Source organism: Chrysoperla carnea, chromosome 1 (genome assembly GCF_905475395.1).
Source record: "Chrysoperla carnea chromosome 1, inChrCarn1.1, whole genome shotgun sequence".
Taxonomy (NCBI): domain Eukaryota; kingdom Metazoa; phylum Arthropoda; class Insecta; order Neuroptera; family Chrysopidae; genus Chrysoperla; species Chrysoperla carnea.
Window position 1 is genome coordinate 87,090,980 of NC_058337.1, and position 21,644 is coordinate 87,112,623.

Sequence of the window (21,644 nt, forward strand, 5' to 3'; positions counted from 1 at the left end):
TTTCCTTGTGCTAGGCATAGACACACCAGATACTCTATCGTTTTTTCTTGCTCGTCATATTTCCAACTTTTGCGTCGTATTCCTCGAAAAAGTTGTCATTTGTCATAGCATCTCTAGGCAGCTCACCACTATCTTTGATCTTGTTGTCACATTTGATATAATGTAATTAATTGCAGCCTGGCTAACTGAGTAAATTATGACATCACTCAGTGGTATGTCATTATAAACGACTCTTGAATATCGAGTACCTCCGAATAGAAACTTACGGCAGCTCCCATCGGGGTTATATATAAGCATGAGCATATGGAGATGTATGTTGTTCATCAATGACGATGTATCGTTGTTCTTCAAGATACTTATGTATCTTTCCTCTACTGCACTGTTTGAGATATCTACTTTCGTTTTTTCGAAGTTTCTGAATGAGGGAATATAATGGACCCGAATCTCAGTAGCATCAAATTTATTATTTTTAAATGTAAGGATTTTAAAATAAAAAATAACGAAATTTCTTAATAAATAGTTTATTATCAACAATTAATACAAATTTTAAAAATAAAAGTAGAAGTAAATGGGATCATGTAAATGATGTTCCTTTCATTAGAGCTAAGACTTAACACAATGCTGACACATAAATGTACTTTCTTACCATGTACTAACGGATGAACCAGGATACTATAGATTCTTAATTTATAGTATCGAACACAAAAAAAACCTAACAAATAAAAATCTGCGCAAGTATCAGTAGTAACTCACAAATCTTTTTTTTAATAGTATTTCTTATAAAGTTAGGGAAGTATAACAGTTATTGATGATATAGTTCATTCTTGGAGCACTGTAAGCTCAAGGAAATTTTAGAAGCATTCAGTTGTCAAATAGAAATTTTTTATTTCTAATCTATTAAATAAGTTATGAAAACTTGATGCAAATAATCGGAGAAAATAAATCAGAATAAAATATTTTTATGAAAGAAACTATTCTGGACGAAAATGAAAGTGTTTTAGTTGAAGCGTTATTCTGTCTTGAGCCTCCGTCAGCATTTTTGCTTATCTAAACATCATTCTTTCAATTATGTACAAAATTATGCGTCGTTGTAAATCTTATTATAGAGGAACATTTGTATGAATCTTAATGAAACTTTGGTATGATAACTTGTACTAAATAACATAATGTAGCGACAATCATTTTATAAACAACAATATAATAATATATCTGGAACGCGTACTAGTCAGATCCAAATATGGACAAGTTTTATTTAAGAAAAGGAAAGAAGAATAACGCAATTTCCGCTTTATTTTATATAATTAAGTATATTACTAGCCAAACTTGTGTTCCTTTTTACGATATAAAGGGTCATGTGATTCCTCGTGTCCAATTACTTAATTTTCAAACGATACTAATTTTGCAAATTAATACACATAAACAAAAAGTCCCATTTTGAATTTCTTTGAAAAAATTGTAACTGTCCATGTAATGAGATAATTTCATTTCAAACTGTCTCTTAATTGTGAATCATATTATCGATAAAAGATTTTAGAGACAGATATTTCCAAAAACATATCCATAATTAATGCACGTTACAGCAATTAGCTCATCAATAACTTTAACTGCAGTGAATTTTGTTAAAATGGATTATATGTGCAATTTTGTTAAATGAATTCTAATCGTAAATGGAAGAAGATGGTCCAATATACAAATGGTCATCCCATTGAAGCCTTCGCTGAGAATTATTGCTTCTTTGTGTTCCGCAACTACAATTACTTTGTGCTCTACTTTGTGTATCGCTCAAAGCTGATGTTGGCTCAATGTAAGTCATACCATAAAGTTTTTTATACTTTCGTACGACCATAATACAACCGACAAAGATAATCAGTTGAATAACAAACCATAATATTAAAAGACCCAATAAAAGATAATAATCCAAACAAACCTCGTTTCGACCAATATCTAAAACATAAAATAGTAAATTATAAACAATAAAAACTATTTGAAACTGTTGCTTTATTCTATTAATTTAGGATTACCGTAACCAGCTATTAAAATTCTTCCGTCGTCCATATACCTATCCGATGAAATATTTTGATTTACAATTATTACATATTCAATAGGTATCATGGCATCGGTATCGTTCGAGGATGGACTGAAATTTTTATCATCATTCATTAAGTTATCATCGTCAGAATCTGTATTGCGTATTTGTCGATTTAAAGTACAGTTTACCTATAATAAAAATATACAAAAAAGAAAAATATTAACAGTAAACAAGATGGCAATTTTAGCAATTTATTAAAAACTGAAATAGATTTCTTGTTGAAATTATTTAATTGGAAACCAATGGGAAAGAACCTAAAGTTCAGGTTTGACTATTTAAAAGTTATTAAACAAAAATTTAAAGTACCAACCTCAGGACATTTTAGAATACAAAAATGTATCATAATCTTAAATTTCACTGTATTTGACGTTATAAATTTAAAAGCTAGAAAATTAGATGTTAAAAGTAATTTGGTGGGGTATCGTGTTTTAATAAACCCCGGAAATATATTTGGTCGTACAGGACATCCTGAATCATCCAATAACAGAATCGAATCTGAATTGTTTTCGCCTATTGCCCAAAGTTTTCCTGGTGAAATATCGTAAGGCCCTGTAAATTAATTAAATTTTCATATATTATTTTATAATTATTGGATAATTTAAGCGGAATAAGGCAAAAATCAATTGCTACTCGAATGGAACTAGCAGACGAATCTCATAGGCTTCTTCTACAAGAAGGCCTTAAAATATTCTCGACTATAAAACTTAAAATCAATTTTTATAATTTTTATAAACATGGATTTGTTGAAATCTCGTGGTTCTTATTTCTCGCATTGATTTTGTACATCAAGTTCAATTAGATCCATAGTTGCCATCTCGTATATATTATTTTGGTTACTCTAACAACCATTATCCTCAAGCAATGGTAAAAAAATAATCATTTATTTCAATTACAGGGTGGAGTAATATAGCGACCTAGTTTGTGATTCTTTTCCTAAAGAAAATGGACTTCAATACAAAGAAATTGATTGTTTTCATTTACCCATACGATGATTATATATGCGGGAAAAAGTACGCATAGATTGAAGCATATAGAAAAGGCAAATAATGTTCTAACGTAAATCATATTGATAAGTGATATAACCTAATCGGGTAGAAAGCTATCTCTGTGCGAATATCTAGAAGGCCGCGCTAGAAACAATATCTCGTAAAATTATATCTTTTGGTTTTGTTTGCAGATGTTATAATAATCCCATCATCCCTAAGATAAAGAATCTCATTACGATGGTATTAATAGCATATGATTTAATGCCTCTTCTTCAATCCGCCACTATTGAGACATAGACCACAAGCCCATGTTGAAATTTTTCGAATGAAATTAACCATTAGGAAACATGTTGAAAAAGATATTCCTACATGTAAAAGTAAGTTTAAGCACCATGGCGTCAGTTTTGCGAGGTCAAGGTACATGGATAAGTCACACCCCTGCACCAGCCAATATAAACGGCGTTGTTGGATACTAACTCTGCATAAGTATTCGAAGCAAATAACATAAATGCTGTACAGAAATAAGAACATAGGTGCTTTAGAAATTGACGGGAGATTAAAAGTATTTTTTAACTTCCGGTACCAAAGTTATCGCGGTTACCGGATTTATTTCTGTACGGCATTTATGTAATTCGCTTCAAATATACCTATGCTATATTTGCTGATGCAGGGGTGAGACACTAAGGGATGTGACATTCATATTCTCACTTGTACTCACCTGTACCGCGCAAAATTAACGACATGGTTTTTAAAGTTACTTTTACATATAGGAGCATCTTTTTCAACATGATTCCTGGTGAGTCATTTCATCCGAAAAATTTTAGCATGGGCTTTGCAGTCTAATAATTAGTTATAATAATAAATATTACCATCTGCTGGTTCAATTTGAACTCTAAGTTGAATTTCTTGTCCAATTTGTACTTCATTAACATCCATATTGGTTATCGGATCAACAATCATTATTCTGATTACTGGTTTTATTGTACTGTTAGCAATGATTATTTCGCCTTGATCGGGAAAACTAAATTATAGTACCTAAATTTAATTGATTTCTTTTGTTTGAATATTAGTTATTAGAAGATAATACGTACCTCGAATTTAAGTGAATCGTTGAATCGAGAGTTACATTATCGACTTGATCATCCTTATTGATTAAACATCCAACTTTAACTAATCGATCACCTTGAGTTTGAATTAAAGGATTATATTGAATTATTAAATAGCCGTATACAAGGGATCTACAAAAAATATTTATTTTTATTTATTTGTTAGGCCTACATATATATTGCAAAAACAGTGTGAGATCTCTAGTCTAATCCTGACGCTTTGATCACAGACAAAGCCTTGTTATATTGCAGATAATCAAAATATTAAAAGAATATCTACGTAAAACAATATCCCACCAAAAACATAAATGTGTAAAAAGGCGTAGATGAATTCCAATAAACTCAATTACGTCAGCCCAAAAAAGTTGTGAAATCCCGTAGAGAAAAAAATTATTCGAAAAAAAATTATAAAAATGGCATAAATTTATTGAGTAACTTTTCCGTAAAGAAACATTAAAGTATTACATTAGCAACTTTTCGGTGACTTCATACCTACACGCACCTGTATAGGAGAACAAAAGATAATCGTTAACCCCCTACTATCTCCCTCCTCCCCTCTAATGTTATGACGTTATAATTTTTTCACAACTTTTATTAAACATCAAAATTTAAATTTAAACAATCAAAGTATTCTTTAGATTAAAGTCAAGCACCTACTTAACAAAGGCCTAATTTTTTTACTAAAGTACGAAAATTGTTGGTTTAAATTTCTTGTGTAAGTTTCTCCTTAGTACGTATTTATTTAATATTTTACTTCGCAAGTTTTTTATTTTTAGATTCGTTTTTTGTATTCCGAAAACTTGCGAAGTAAAATATTAAATAAATACGTACTAAGGAGAAACTTACACAAGAAATTTAAACCAACAATTTTCGTACTTTAGTAAAAAAATTAGGCCTTTGTTAAGTAGGTGCTTGACTTTAATCTAAAGAATACTTTGATTGTTTAAATTTAAATTTTGATGTTTAATAAAAGTTGTGAAAAAATTATAACGTCATAACATTAGAGGGGAGGAGGGAGATAGTAGGGGGTTAACGATTATCTTTTGTTCTCCTATACAGGTGCGTGTAGGTATGAAGTCACCGAAAAGTTGCTAATGTAATACTTTAATGTTTCTTTACGGAAAAGTTACTCAATAAATTTATGCCATTTTTATAATTTTTTTTCGAATAATTTTTTTCTCTACGGGATTTCACAACTTTTTTGGGCTGACGTAATTGAGTTTATTGGAATTCATCTACGCCTTTTTACACATTTATGTTTTTGGTGGGATATCACTTCTTTTTGCCAGGCAATAGTATTTAAGTTGAAAGTGTTTGTAACAATTTTAACTCACCATTATGCATACATTGAATTACTGTTGAATACTGAGCCTCGTACGTCAAGAAATATGCCGAACAAGATGTCATCAAAATAGTGTTATTTATAAATATTATAATGAAAATTTCCTTTTCATATAACTGATATTGATTATTATATAATGCATTCTATATAATTTACGCCTAATTTGCGTCCGCATGGGTAAACAGTCATGTTTTCGAAAAAATGTTTTATGCAAAAGTTGGTTATTTCTTTATAAGGAATATTTTTTACATTAAAATTTTTGTTATATCTCTAACGGTTTACAAGATGGGTTCCACAGACCCAGAAATCAATTGACGTATAATGATCATTTACGAACTTGACCTCACTTTTTACGTCCTGAGTACGCTATAAAAATTTCATCTTAATATCTCTTTTCGTTTTTGAGTTATCGTGTTGGCAGACAGATGTGCATATGGACAGACAGATATTATGTAACTGCAAATATTTAAGCCTTATTTATGGGTAATACGCACAGCTTGATTTCATAAAATAGTTCTGCACATGGATTGATCCTGAATATTACAACGGCTCATACAGGGGCCTTATATTTTGTAAGTGCGCATATTTGGGTCTTATATATTGGTATTGCGCACACTTTGATCCCATATAATTGTTCTGCGCATGGGATAATCTGGAATACAACAACTGCGCACACATTGACCTTAAATTTTGTAAGTGTGCATATTTGGGTCTTATATATTGGAAGTACGTACAGATTAATCACAAACTATAGTTCGGCCCATGCATTTATCCTAAATCTTACAACTACGCATACGCTGAATTTATATTTTGTTACTGCGCGTATGTAGGCCTAATACATTGCTAGTGCACGCATGTGGATTACATGAAATATTACTGCACATGGGTTGATTCTAAATATTACAACTGCGCAAACAGGGACCTTATATTTTGTTAATGGGCATATTTGGTCCTTAAATATTGAAAATGCGCATAAATTAATCTCAAATTATAGTTCTGCGCATGCATTTTACCTGAATCTTAGAACTGCGCATTAGTTTCATTAATATTTTGCTACTGCGCATATGTTGGCCTTATATATTGCTAGTGCGCACATGTGGATTACATGTAATAGTACTGCGCATGGGTTGATCCTGAATATTACAACTGCGCATACAGGGACTTTATATTTTGTTAGTGCGCATATTTGAGTATTATATCCGGCAAGTGCGCACAGATTAATCAATAATTATAGTTGTGCGTATGCATTTATCCTGAATCTTACAACTACGCATACGCTGAATTTATATTTTGTTACTGCGTTTATATAGGCCTTATATATTGCTAGTACACGCATGTGGATTACATGATGTAGTACTGCGCATGGGTTGATTCTAAATATTACAACTGCGCAAACGGGAACCCTATATTTTGTAAATGGGCATATTTGGTCCTTAAATATTGAAAATGCGCATAAATTAATCACAAAGGATAGTTCTGCGCATGCATTTTACCTGAATCTTAGAACTGCGCATTAGCTTGGTTAATATTTTGCTACTGCGCATATGTAGGCCTTATATATTGCATGTGCGCACATGTGGATTACATGTAATAATACTGCGCATGGGTTGATCCTGAATATTACAACTGCACATACAGGGACTTTATATTTTGTTAGTGCGCATATTTGGGTGTTATATCCGGGAAGTGCCCACAGATTAATCAATAATTATAGTTGTGCGCATGCATTTATCTTGAATCTTGCAACTGCGCATACGCTAAATTTATATTTTGTTACTGCGCACATGTAGGCCTTAAAAATTGCTTGTGCGCACACGAGGATTACATGTAATAGTACTGCGCATAGGTTGACCCTCAATTTAAGCAAGTCTCTGTCGAATGTCCAAAATCGCATCTTTCTATAATTTAGAAGTCCCTTAGAATCGGTATAGCTGAATCATTTATAGATAAATCAATTATAGTGGAAGTGATGGAAAAATAATAACGCCACTAACCTTACCATGTTTTGTTATCAAATCTAAACGTGTATACAAAATTTCAACTCAATCGGTTGAAGATATCTGCTTTAAAATTGAGTAATAACATCCCCCCCCCCCATTTAACAAAATATGGCGGAAGCGAAGAGAAAATTTGATCAAGTCAACCATAAAAATTCAATGTCATTCAAAGTCAGCGTGCTTACAAAATTTCAACGTAATCGATTGAGGGTGTCGGCTTCAAAATTGGGTTGCAAGATTATTTATTGTTGAACATAACAATACCATTGTTTTTAAGAAAATAAAATTCGTTGTCATTGCAACAATTAGTAGTAAACACTACAAGCCATTTAAGCAAAATGGTTTAAAACTTCTTGTAAAATTATATTTATACTTTTTTTAAATTTAAGGACAAAAATAGGTGGATTTTGCATTAACGAAAAAAACAGGACTGGTTATTTACTTTCTCGAGGGAAAATGATTGTTTTTTCGAAAAAATGTTTCAAACAAAAGTTGTTTATTTTTATGTAAGGAACATTTTTTACATTTAAACTTTTGTTCTATCTCTTACCGTTTTTTCCGAAAATTGCAATTTAATTTTTTACTTTATTTGCTTTTCACGGGAAAACAATTACCTTTACAACAAAATTTTTCATACAGAATTGTTTAATTTTATGCAAGGAACATTTTTTGCATTTAAACTTTTGTTCTATCTCTTACAGTTTTCGCTATAAAAGCAAATTAAAATTTTCCTAATTAATGTAACATAATAATTTTAATATGTTTTCTACATGGTACTTTGAATTTCATAGGGTCTTAGTAATAAGATATATTTTATTTAATTTTTATAATATTTTAAGTTGGAAATATTGAAATACACAATTAATTTTTGAATATTTATATAATATTTATTCAAATTTAATCAATATTTAATTAAAATTATATAAATAACAAATTTTTAAGCGTATTTAAGTTTTACCATACAAATTGTATAGGAAAAAAAACTAGCCTTCTGATTGGTTCATATTTTCCCATGTATTTTTAAATAGGGAAAAAATGCACCTTCAATTAGCGAAATTTCCCATTTCCCGTTAAAAATTTTGATATTTGGAAGTTTTTCTGGGGTATGATTTTTCTCTAATTTATTTTAATGAAAACCGCATCTTTCTACCATTTCTCAGTTTTGCTGTGAATTTATGTCAGTGAGTAACAAAATTTCGGGGCGTGGCCGTTTTTTGACGCGTTATTGCTCGGAAACGATGAGAGCCGTGAACGTGAGCTTTGATTTACGGCGTCCCAGGGTAAATATCTACTTAAGTTGAAAGTTTCAACATTATAGCTCAAGTAGTTTCTGAGATATAAGGGTGTGAAAAAGGGCTATTTTACGTCCTGTATATATAGTCACAGCAAAAGCATACACATTTCACATATACAGCATACATTACACTTTCAATTTTCGATTTTCCATTTTTTTTAAATTAATCTACGATTCGCACTGCTGTGCTATATGATTTTTATAATATTTTTGACATTCTCAGTACTAAATAACAGCTATTGCGGATTTTTATTAAAATTTAACAACTTGCCACCCCCTACAACTTTGTCTAGATAATAATCCTTTAGCACTAGATTAGATTAGATTAGATTTGACCAATTCTTTTATTTTACTTTTTAATCCCCAATTAAAAGTTAGTTTAAAAAACTAAAAAAAGGGGTGTTATAAGTTTGACGCCTATGTGTGTGTATCTGTGTGTTTGTCTGTCTGTGGCATCCTAAAAAGATAGCCTAAACGGATGAACCGATTTTAATTTTTTTTTGTTTAATTTGAACGGTAATTTAACGGAGAGTGTTCTTAGCTATGTTTCAAATGCGAGATCAGGGTTTCGTACCCGAAAAAACTAAAAAATTGGCGATGATCTTCAAAATCGATTCGGTTTGAAAAAGGCATGACATATACTTTTAACATATTAATAATTACTATGGAAATGAATGGTCAAATAAACCTGGCTCCATTCATTTCGAAAAGTGAAATGGTAAAATAATTAAGTAATTCAAAACAATAATTCAAAAGAACAAAGTCAACTCAAATATTTCAATTTCAATTAAAACATTTCCAAAAATTTATCCGAAAAAATGATAGCTAGCTCTCTAAGTCTCCTTTTCATCTCATCTGGTTTCCTTGACCATCACTTTGATATTGATTTAAGGATTTAAGGATAAGTTTAAAGTGTTTATCTGTGCGTCTGTATGTTTCTCAGTGGCATCGTAGCCCCTAAACGGTCGTACCAACTCGATTGGGAACATTTTATAGCTAAGTTTCCAAAAATCAGTTTACAAGGAATAAATCGCATTTGTCGGGGATTTTGTAAATTTTGTAAATTTCACTTGTTATTGGTTTTGGATTGCTTACTTTAGCAGTACGAATAATAAGATTAAAATGAGATTTTGTATTTGACTTGAAAAGCATGAAAGAAATATTAAACCTGTTTTTATCTGACGACATTGCTTCTATTAATCCACATGTTCGTTTCAAAACTCCAATATGTAGTACAATAGTTGTATTACCGTGGCCATATTCATTACAATCCTTTACTTCTGAGTATCCTTGCATGTAAATTCGTCCATCAAATTTTCGATCAGGAGTATATTTAATGAACATATCCACATCGGTGCACGAAACTGTTACTGAAAAAGATACGAAAGAAGTTTTTTTAACGATTTTCGTGAAGTATTATATAACTTTTCAATTTCGATTTCCCGATTACAATTTAAAAAAAAAAAAGAAATCATTGTACAAAAATTAAAATAATTTGGAGATGCGGGGGATCGAACCCCGGGCCTTTCACATGCAAAGCGAACGCTCTACCACTGAGCTACATCCCCTTGTGATGTAGTATAGAAATTAGAAGAACAATTTCTGTTGAAGGTTTATTTCAGACAAGCGTTCAAAAAATAATTTAATACTTACAATTTAAACATTTAGATCGTTCAAAATATTGTGAATTATAACTTGTTAATAATGAATTTGGACCAATTAAATATAAATCTTCACTATGTAATAAACAAATGTAGGACGATGTATTGAATGGAACCAAGCTAAATCCATAACAATTGAATATTGTATTCATATCACATTTTTTTTGGCATAATTCTTTGGATGGCACTGTGAATTGTATATTTGTATTTGGAAAGATTTTGTTCTTATATTCTTCATAAAAACAATGTTCGCCAGTAGCTAAAATACACATTTAAAAAAAATATATTCAAAATTATGATTTTAGTTATTGAATTTTGAGCGAATTACACGCAAGGTGGTCCATTTTTATCTAAATATCTCCTTAAATATGCCATCTAAAAATAGTTAAAACAGATATTACGGAGAATTAAGGATGACACCCACTTTTTAAACCCAACAACTTTTGTCTGAATAGAACTTTCCTATTTAATTTTTTTGTATTGTGCGTCCAACTTTTTTTTTATTCGCAAAAAAAAAATTTTTATTTTTTACTTTTGCGAATTTTTTCGGTTAAGTTAACCATTGATTAGCCGTAAACAAAAAACGCTATGTTTCTTGACTTGTTTTCTTCTATAACAACGTATTTTTTGTCATCTGATAGCAATTTTGTCATCCGTTTCATAGATTAATTGGGTTAATCAAACAAGTGAACGGATTGTCCGGTGATTAACATGTAGCGAATATTATATACCCATCAACTAATCCGATCACATGCATGTGTATACTGTTTGGTAAACATTTTATAATGTTTTCCACATATCGAATATTTTTTACTGTGGCTTTAATCGTATCTATCTAATTTCACATCTTTTTGTTCTGTCAAAAATAAATGCGATTGGATAAAAACTGAATAGCTGTACTTACAAATATTTAAACATTGATTTTCAATATAATCGTTTCCATAAGTACTAACTCGAAATGCATTTGGTAGCGTATGTCGATCATTTCCATCATTTAAATGGCAAGTGCCCATATTTTGTGTTACATTACTATATATCGCATTTTGGCTATCAATTTTCAATTTGTAATTTATAGAATGGCATGGAAAACGGGTTTCGACTAAACACTTTTGCACACACTCCAATTCTGTGTATAAACCAGGTAGTGTTACACCATTGCTCACAAGGGTGTAATTTAATACTCTTTCAAAAGCCCATAACTTTGAAGAACAATTTTCTGGAACTAGGAAATTTTAAATAAAATTAAAGAAATATTTTATGTATAAAATTTTTTGTTCAAATTAACGTTTAGTTCAAGGTAACGTAGAAAGTTGGGGGCATAGGGAAATACCTTTTGCCTTTTTAGACCTAGAGGCTTCGAATATGTGTACAGCTAGTGGTGCCCATCAATTAATTCCTAACATTATGCCGATAATTAAGTATTTTAAGCCCAAAGTTAACATTATAATCGCATTATATTATAATCGCAGAAACGAAGCAATGAAGTTCAAAAAATTGAACAGTAAGTCGAATTTAAATACGTTTGAAAACGTCGGATTTGAATAACTGAATTGTGAATTTAGTATATTTACGGTCAATTTAAAATGCATTTATAAAATGCATATTATTTATTCAAATCCGACTTACTGTTCAAATTTTTCGAACTTGTATCGTTTTTAGTGTTTCGTTTCTGCGACTAACTATAAAGTTGTATTCGACTTCAAGTTTATGGAAAAGGCAGCGTTTTTCATACTTTTGAACAGATAAAATTCCAACATAATTTGAAATAATTTTAATAGATAATATACGATATAAAAGCAAAGTAAAATGAAATAATTTATAAAATTAAATAGAACGATAAAAATTAGATATCATTTGTAGGTACTTAAAATACTATTCATATCAACTATTTAATATAAATAGCTAAACTATTTGAAATTATGATAAATCACAGAGTGTTAAAAAAATTATTAAGATATTATAGATCTGAGATACAGAAAGAAATCGGCGCCATATTACTATTGTCAATATCTTTAACAATACCAGCATTTGTACTAGTTTTTATGGTTTTATCTATGTATAGATTCGCCCTTAGCGGAAAATCTATATCTTCTCACTATGGATTCACTCTATTGATGAGCGAATTCTGTGCCATTCTCTTCACTTTCTTTAGCAGTTGTGGCAATAAAGCGATAATAGAGTCAGAATTTTTTTTACGTAATTCCTTCTGAACACGATTTTTTTGAAGAGAATTTTCGCTTAATTGTTAAAAAAGAAAAATTTACTAGCAATTCAATAATCGTTGTTTTGTTAAATAAAAAAATTTTTGTGGTTTTTGCAACTGTAAGGTAACCAGAAATTTAAAAATGGTTTTTTTACAAAATAAGAAATATATTTATGACTTGAACTTGAAAATTTTGCCGGCAGAATTGAAAAATATTAAAAATTTTATATTGTTAATTTTTTTTTCAAAAACTAAGGTTGGACTTCTTTGTTTAAAATTGATTATTTAATTTATTTCAAAAACCGAATGTTAAAATTTGATTGTTAAAAATTACAAAATAATAATGTTAAAATTTTTCTTCCTGTAAAATCACTATATAGGCTGTTCTTGGATTAAATAGAGCTGTAAAAATTAATAATACCTAAATAATCTAGTTTTATCTTTGCTATTATACTGTTTTACATTAACCATAAAATTATTTATTAATATTTTAAAAGTTTATTAAATTAATTTAAAAAATAAAAATTAAATTATGTATACCTAATATTTCAGTTTAGCTATTTAACTTAGGAAAATCCTGTATATAGGTAAGTTGATTTTGCATAAAAGTTTGTAGATTAAATATTTAAAAGAAACCTGAATTTGAGTGAGTAACAATAAAAATGTATTTTAAATCAATATCATCTATAATTTTTCATATAGATATTATTTTTTAAGATTTATTTGTAGTTAAATATTGCTTTATTCAAACAAGTTGTGAATACATATAAAGATTCTTAAGTTTTCATTAAAAATCTTTCGATAATCTATAGGTCAATTTTATAAAGAAAAATATGAATGTGAAGGTAACTTTTAAATGAGCCTATTTCAACTAATTAATTAATTTTTAGGACGTTTTGTTTATTTTGAAAGTTATATAAGTAAAATTATTAAAAAAATTTTAATCAAAAATATTTTTTAAGGGACAAGCTTTTATTGTACTAAAAAGTAGAAAATTATTTTATTTATGAGTCACTCATACCCGACTATTTGTAAAAATGAATCGGACCGCTTCATCTACTCCACATGTCTAATTATCGATTCATTCTTGATATTAAGCGCCTCAAGCTTTTACAAATAGTCGGGTATGAGTGACTCATAGATAAAATTATTTTCTACTTTTTAGTACAAAATTGTATGAAATATGATTCTTAAGATACTTCACGAATAATTTCATTACAATCAAAGTTTGTGGAGACCTTGAGCTCGTGTAAAAAATGGTAAAAAAGCTGGCCTTACATAGGCCCGAAGCTCGTAAATTCAGCACTGTGAAACTAGAAAACCGATAACAAAAGTTTGTCCTACCTGGAAGACATTTTTTCTCAAAAAACACAGCATTTCGATCACTTATTAGATTAAACTCCTTCGTTTCAAACGAATAAAAATCATTGGTATTTCGATATTGAAAACATTCTGAATTATTATAAAACACAATAACATTTGTACACATTAAATCATTTTTACAATGTAATAAACATTCTTCCGTAATGCCTGTAATTTCATTATTTTTATACAACAACGTATAAAATTGTACTTCACTTGGTCGTGAACCAAACGTTTTTAAAAAGGTTGTTTTCTCCATTCCACATCCATTTCCTAAAATTTAAAACAAAAACGCATTTGGATCTTTTATTTAATGAAACATACAATTTGTGTGTGTTTTATTTATAAACAAAAACTTGTGGTGACATGTTTCGAGTTTATATGATCATCTTCTAAAATTCGAAACACGTTACATTTCTTTTATTAAAAATATGAAATTGGTAAAACTAACTAAAAATTTTTATTTTTTAAATTATCATTCAAAAAAATCAATTTATTATGATTAAATTTCAAAATGAATTTTTTAAGTATCCAAATTTAAAGTGAAATCGGTGTAAAAATGATAAAAAGTGCTCATTTATGTAAATAATTAGTACCATTAGTGAGTTGCATTGTAATTAGTATCAATGTAACAGTGATTAATACACACATTTTCAGCTGGTAAACAATAAAATATTATTAATTGAATCTCATTATTTTTAAATTAAATAATTAAATATATTTTAAATAAGTATATACGTATATAATGAATGTATGTATTCGCGTTGACTGGGATTCACTTATAATAATGAAAAATAATTCTTTTTTTTACAATGTTCATTAGTATTTGTCAATGTAAAGGTATTATGCAATTAATTATTTGCTGATTGGTCGCGAGTTAGTCATAAGTTTAACATTTAATATTCTATTGAAGGAAAATTCAGGATCGTAATATAATAATTTTTTTTTTAGTAAGTATTTGTAAATATAATACATTTTTATTTCTTTATAATATTAATTTGTATTATTAAATATTTTCAAATTTTTAAAAGTCTATGATTAAAGAGATAGTATATTGCATTGTATTTTATGATTACTACACCCACAAATTAGTAGCCATGAATTTGTATGATGCGTGCAGTCATCCATTGCATAATATATTTGTCTGCAAAATAAATTGAACATGTATCTGTCTAAGCCAGGGCTGGGCAGATTTCATATGATTATGAACTGCAAATATGGTAGTCAATTTGAATTTTGGGTTTAGGTAAAGTTTGATTAAAATGTTCATACTTAACTTTTTCAAGACCATACTTTTTAATAAAGTATTACCTTGATCGGAACCCTTGTGAGATATAGAAATAAAACAAATAAGCAAATTTGAACAACGTAAAATTGTCCATAAAAACGTCTCTTAAAAAATGTTTTTCTGTATTTTTCTCAAGAGTCGAAGAAGTTTTCACTGAAATAGTAGATATATTTTATTGATGAGCCGTAATAAAGAGATGTGAATATCTGAATTTTGACAAGTTCCTCTGTTAATAAATAACTAAGTACCTGGATGACCGAGCTTTATTCGACATTACTATTTTTTTTTTTTGGTAAACCGTGTTTTTATAAATTATATTTACGACGTTTTCTAAAAATGAAACCTAGCTAGATGGATTTATCGCCTCCGAAACCTCCTGCATACTAAATTTCATGAAAATCGTTAGAGCCGTTTTCGAGATTACAATTTAATGACTCATATATGCGAAATTTCGAAATCCCTGTAAGTACAGTTTTACTGTCACGAGCTCCCGGGCTATTTTAAAAGTTGAAGAGTACTTTTGTATGAACTTTTTTTTTTAGTTTTACCATTATTTTCCGAGTTTTGGCTGCTGTGCTACGGAACATTTCTAAAATATCATATTATTTGTTGACGTAAGTAACAACAATTATCTTCAATTCGTTTTCGCCTCAACGTATCCACCTTCGTGTTCCATACATGTAATTGTTATTTTACAAAATTGTTTAAATACAATTCTACATATCTCGGGAATGATTTCTTGAACCGTTTCCCTTATTATCTGTTTAAAATGGTCTACAATCTACATTTCTAAACGACCATTAACATTCCTATCGAAGTTTTTCAATTTGTGGATACTCTGTATATTTGAAATGAAAAGTGAATAACCGAATGTTAATATTTTCGAAAGCAGAGATTTTTTATAAAGAACAACTTCTTTTCGAAAATCTTCTAATAAAAAAGTTTTACATAGGTAGCCAACTTAAGTAGACACCCTGTATATTTGTCTATAAACTTATTTACATAGGTTTTTCATTTACAAAATTGCATCCCTTTTTTAACCCCTTAGGGAATAAATTACGAAAAATCCCTTCTTAATGCCCACTAACAAAATTTATGTAACGTTTGTACAAAATGTTATGCTTCTAGACCAGCAGCTTCAGCTTGCGTAAGCGTTATCGATCAGTCAGTTTCTTCTTTTATATATATCATAGAATATTAAGTTAGAGATCTCCATGGCCCAAAACTTACAATATGATGAATGAGAGAGAAGAATGCCCGTGAGTTCTAATGTATCATTGTCTAATCTATATGTCATTGGCTACATATTGTTTACATTATTGGAGAGATACAAAATCTCTATGCATCATACATAGAGATTCTATAGCATCATATAATTATGACATATGACTATGACAAGGACACAGGGAAACACACTGGCAGTCTTCTCTGTCATTCATCATATCGCATCCACTTACAGGCTAGCGGATCCCTCGCGTTCTCTATATATAATATTTTATAATATATACAGAATGTTCGATTTACATCTAGACATATAAATATCACGAATATGGCAGAGTACATGCGTTAAGAAATGCATCTAAGTAAGAGTATAATACCTTGTGTTATATGAAGTTGCAAAAGTGACTTGTATCGTGGTTTATTTGTTGTAATTCATCTATTCAACTAAGAAACTCCCACTCTCTAAACGTCTTACAACTATCTCAACGCATATCGAAGCTTCAACAAATGTATATAATACCTCTCACTTAGATGCATTGCTTAATGCATGTATTCTGTCATACTCGTGATATTTAGATCCCTAGATGTAAATCGAGCATTCTGTATATGTATGGATGTGAACCTACCACAAAATTTGTTTATATATACAAACAGACTAAAATGTTGATTAATGTTTGTATGAAAATTATTACACTAGAATTGCATATAATGACTGATAGTCACCTTACTTTAGTCATATACATTCATATATACAATCATAAACAATTAATATAAATCTAATTAATATTTGTAAATATATATTGTGATGTAAATTATTTGTATTTATGATCTAAACATGGTGGTAGGTAGTTCATATTATAATTCTAATTAGAATGACAATTAAACTTGCATATGAAACAAAATGCAAAATGTTATCTATTTAAAAATGAATGTTGTAACACAAAAAAAAAAAAATTTAAAAAAAAAAAACAATTTCCAATCATTCGTATAAAAATTATTATTAAATAATAAAATGAAACCTTGAAATACATTTACAAATAGTTAGTATAATGGTTATAATGAGTTATCATAGATAACAAATATAATATACGTAAAAAGTATCTATTGTAACTTTTATAAAAGATGCTCAGCTTTATCCGTATCTTCGCCTGTTGGATGAAGAAACGAAGCACAAAAATGATCAAAGCTCGAATTTGAGCATTAAGTCGAATTTGAATGTGGTTTTCGACATTTGATTCTTTAGAGCGTCAGGAAATTTTGTGACCTTTGATTTATAAGAAATTAAAAATATGCAATTAGCATAATTAACATGCATTTTTTAATTGCATTTTAAATTGACCGTTGATATTAAATTCACAATTCGGTTAATAGTGATGAAAATGATTTCAAACTCGTTACTCGTGGGTTTTTAGGGTCGCTAAACAAGAATATCGTGACGAAAACTCCAAAAAGCGACGGTACCCTTGAGACCAATTCTGTCACGATAGTCGTGTTCACCGATCCACAAAAACTCTCTAGAAACGAGTTTGGACTGATTATATGACAATTTTCTCGAAATCTTCAGGAGACGACGAGGATATCGTTGCACCAGGTACCTCTGAAACTAATTCTGTCACAAAGTTCGTGTTCAGCGACTCCCAAAAATTCTCCTATAATGAATTTGGACTGATTATATGACGAATTTCTCGAAAATTTCTGGAGACGACAGGGATACTGTTGCACCAGGTACCTCCGAGATCAGTTCCACGATATTCTTGTTCAGAGACCCCAAAAACCCCCGATTAACAAGTTTGAAATAATTTTCATCACTATTAACCGAATTGTGAATTTAATATTAACGGTCAATTTAAAATGCAATTATAAAATGCATATTAATTATGCTAATTGCATATTTTTAATTTCTTATAAATCAGACTAGGTCACAAAATATCCTGACGCTCTAACAAATCGAATGCCGAAAACCGCATTCAAATCCTACTTACTGGTCAAATTTTTGAACTTTATTCCTTCGTTTCTTGAAAAAGACTGTGTGCAATAATCATCTTTAAGTTTAATAAGATGCGACGTAATAAATGCATTTCGATGGGAAACTGAGGGGAAAATAATAATCAAATCCGGACGATCGTAGTTTATAAACATAATATCGCAGGGTTCGATACTGGGGCCAATCTTTTGGAATGTATTGTACCATGATCATATGGTTTTAAATATGTCGGATTAAATAATAATAATAATAATAATAATAATATATTTTCCAGAAAGAAAATTTACAACAAGTCCCTAAGAGGTAACTAATATTACCTGTGCGTAGGACTGGAATAATACAATATAAAAACAAGTGAAAACAAACAATTGACTGAGTTAATTGTTGTAGAGGTTGAGTTAATTGTTGAAATACCATGTATAAATAGTGTTGATTACTCTATCACATTGCACATACATATTATACAATTTATATAATAATAAATACTATACAATTTACGCCTTATTTGCGCCCTCACGGGTAAACAGTGATGTTTACGAAAAAATGTTTCAAGCAAAAGTTGTTTATTTTTTGATAAGGAACATTTTGTACATTTAAACTTTTGTTCTATCTCTAACGCTTTACAAGATGGGTCCTACGGACCCATAGATCAAGACCCAATTGACCTATGTTGCGCATTTACGAACTCGACCTCACTTTTTACGTCCTGAGTACGCTGTAAAAATTTCAGCTTGATATCTTTTTTCGTTTTTGAGTTATCGTGCCCACAGACGGATGGACGGGCAACCGAAAATGGACTAATTAGGTGATTTTATGAACGAACACCTATACCAAAATTTTGTTGGTAGCATCAATATTTTTAAGCGCTACAAGCTTGGGACTAAACTTAGTATACCTTGTATATTACATATATAAATGGTATAAATAATAATTATAATTATTGTTTATACCATTCCTGATCAAATTCGGAAAAGAATAATCTAGTTAAGGCCCTAATACAACTACGTTATCAGGGCCGGATAAAACCATGTAAGCTTTTTCTTATTCCGACTTTACTCAGGCTAGCCTGACCAAAAATTGATCAGAATTGCACATTTAAGGCTTCATTCAGTCCAATAGATCCGGCCCGGATGAATTCAAATCAGGATTTTCTTATTAAGATCATACTCAGGCCGTCCTGATCAAAATCGGAAAAGGATAATCTAGTTAAGGCTCTAATAGAACTACGTTATCAGGGCCGGATAAAACCATGCAAGGTTTTTCTTATTCCGACTTTAGTCAGGCCAGCCTGACCAAAAATTTATCAGAATTGCACATTTAAGGCTTCATTCAGTCCAATAGATCCGGCCCGGATGAATTCAAATCAGGATTTTCTTATTAAGATCATACTCAGGCCGTCCTGATCAAAATCGGAAAAGGATAATCTAGTTAAGGCTCTAATACAACTACGTTATCAGGGCCGGATAAAACCATGTAAGGTTTTTCTTATTCCGACTTTAGTCAGGCCAGCCTGACCAAAAATTGATCAGTATTGCACATTTAAGGCTTCATTCAGTCCAATAGATCCGGCCCGGATGAATTCAAATCAGGATTTTCTTATTAAGATCATACTCAGGCCGTCCTGATCAAATTCGGAAAAGAATAATCTAGTTAAGGCCCTAATACAACTACATGACCAGGGCCGGATAAAACCATGTAAGGTTTTTCTTATTCCGACTTTAGTCAGGCCAGCCTGACCAAAAATTGATCAGAATTGCACATTTAAGGCTTAACATTCAGTCCAATAGATCCGGCCCGGATGAATTCAATTCAAGATCTTCTTACTAGGATTCCACTAAGGTTATTTTGATCCGACCTTAAAATTCTTAATTACTTTTTATTTATCCGGCCCTGATCCGTCCCAAATCCAATTTTCCATCTAGGAACTGCCGTGTTGCCACCGGATGCCACCGGATCCGGCCCGGATCAACTTCCGGCCTGCCTGATTTAATCCACCAGTAAAAAACAATAGCTCCATTTCCTTAGAAGAAAAATATAGTCGTAAATCGTAACCGTAGTCCTGAAACGTGCTTATCGATAAACATACTAGTAATTCAAAAACAAAAAACAAATATTTTTTCTATCTCTGGAATTCTCTGAAAAACATTTGGAATTTACTATTTTTTTTTGGAAACTATTTACATAATCAACGATTTTTAAAAATAAAATTGATAAAATTTTTGCTAGACATAAAGAACTACAAACAATGAAATGTGGTAAATATAATAAAAATACAAATTCCATTTTCAAACTACTTAGAATGCATAAAATTTAGGCGAAAACACCTTTTTAAACTGCAAAGCTTATATTAAGCACATACCCAAAAAAACGAGTGAATGCAAATATTTGAGACTTACGTTTCAAATTTTGAGGTGGATTCTGTTAGAACTTGGGAAAACTAGACGAAAATTCAGCTATAAAAGAAATACTAATTTTCTTAACACAAATGCCATTCATTTCATCAATTTAAATGTTTTTGGAAAACCGGGTACGGTTTGTTATAATTTCCTTTATAGTAGAATATAATATATTTGTCATGTTTTTAACTATAATTAGTTTTCCAAATTAATCTTAAGAAAATAACTCTTGTTAAAGCATACCTTTAAAAACACTTCAATATAGGATTTATATGTTAATTTACCTTCTTATATAGGGCATTAATGAGAATGCATCATATTCGCTCCGAGCGTGAATTTCGTTTCCATGACAACGATACACTACTTTAATTATAGAATTAATGGATGCATATATAATTGTGTGGATTGCATTGAAAACTTACATTTAAAATTTAATATTCTTGTTTCACAAATTTAAATAAATAATTACGATAATTAACATTTGAAAAATAATATTTGTACAATTTGATTTCTTATTTTCACAATTTTTAATGCATTAAGTTTAATTAATTAGTGTTTTTCAATCATTTTAATTTGACAGTTTCTATATCATTAACATGTAAATAATTGCAAATTAGTCATAACAGCCCACTTTATCTCCAAAATTTTTCACTTAAAGCGCTGGCATCGATTTTATTATCCCTACCATGACTACGCACACAACGAATACACGATT

General features: G+C 30.0%; 1 protein-coding gene and 1 non-coding gene across 2 annotated transcripts; both read right to left on the minus strand.

Annotated features, from left to right (window-relative positions):
* Nucleotides 1-577: 577 nt before the first annotated feature.
* On the minus strand, nt 578-14,764 carry LOC123300849. The gene is made up of 10 exons (XM_044883506.1): nt 14,637-14,764; nt 14,023-14,313; nt 11,380-11,697; nt 10,468-10,734; nt 9,983-10,184; nt 4,167-4,313; nt 3,945-4,096; nt 2,400-2,638; nt 2,022-2,217; nt 578-1,944 (listed from the first exon to the last, which is right to left on the minus strand). The coding sequence occupies exons 1-10, from the start codon at nt 14,689-14,691 to the stop codon at nt 1,658-1,660; spliced, it is 2,154 nt and encodes a 717-aa protein (XP_044739441.1). The 5' UTR covers nt 14,692-14,764; the 3' UTR covers nt 578-1,657.
* Nucleotides 10,311-10,382, minus strand: Trnaa-ugc. Its single transcript has one exon. It is a non-coding gene; the product is annotated as a tRNA-Ala (tRNA).
* Nucleotides 14,765-21,644: the final 6,880 nt, after the last annotated feature.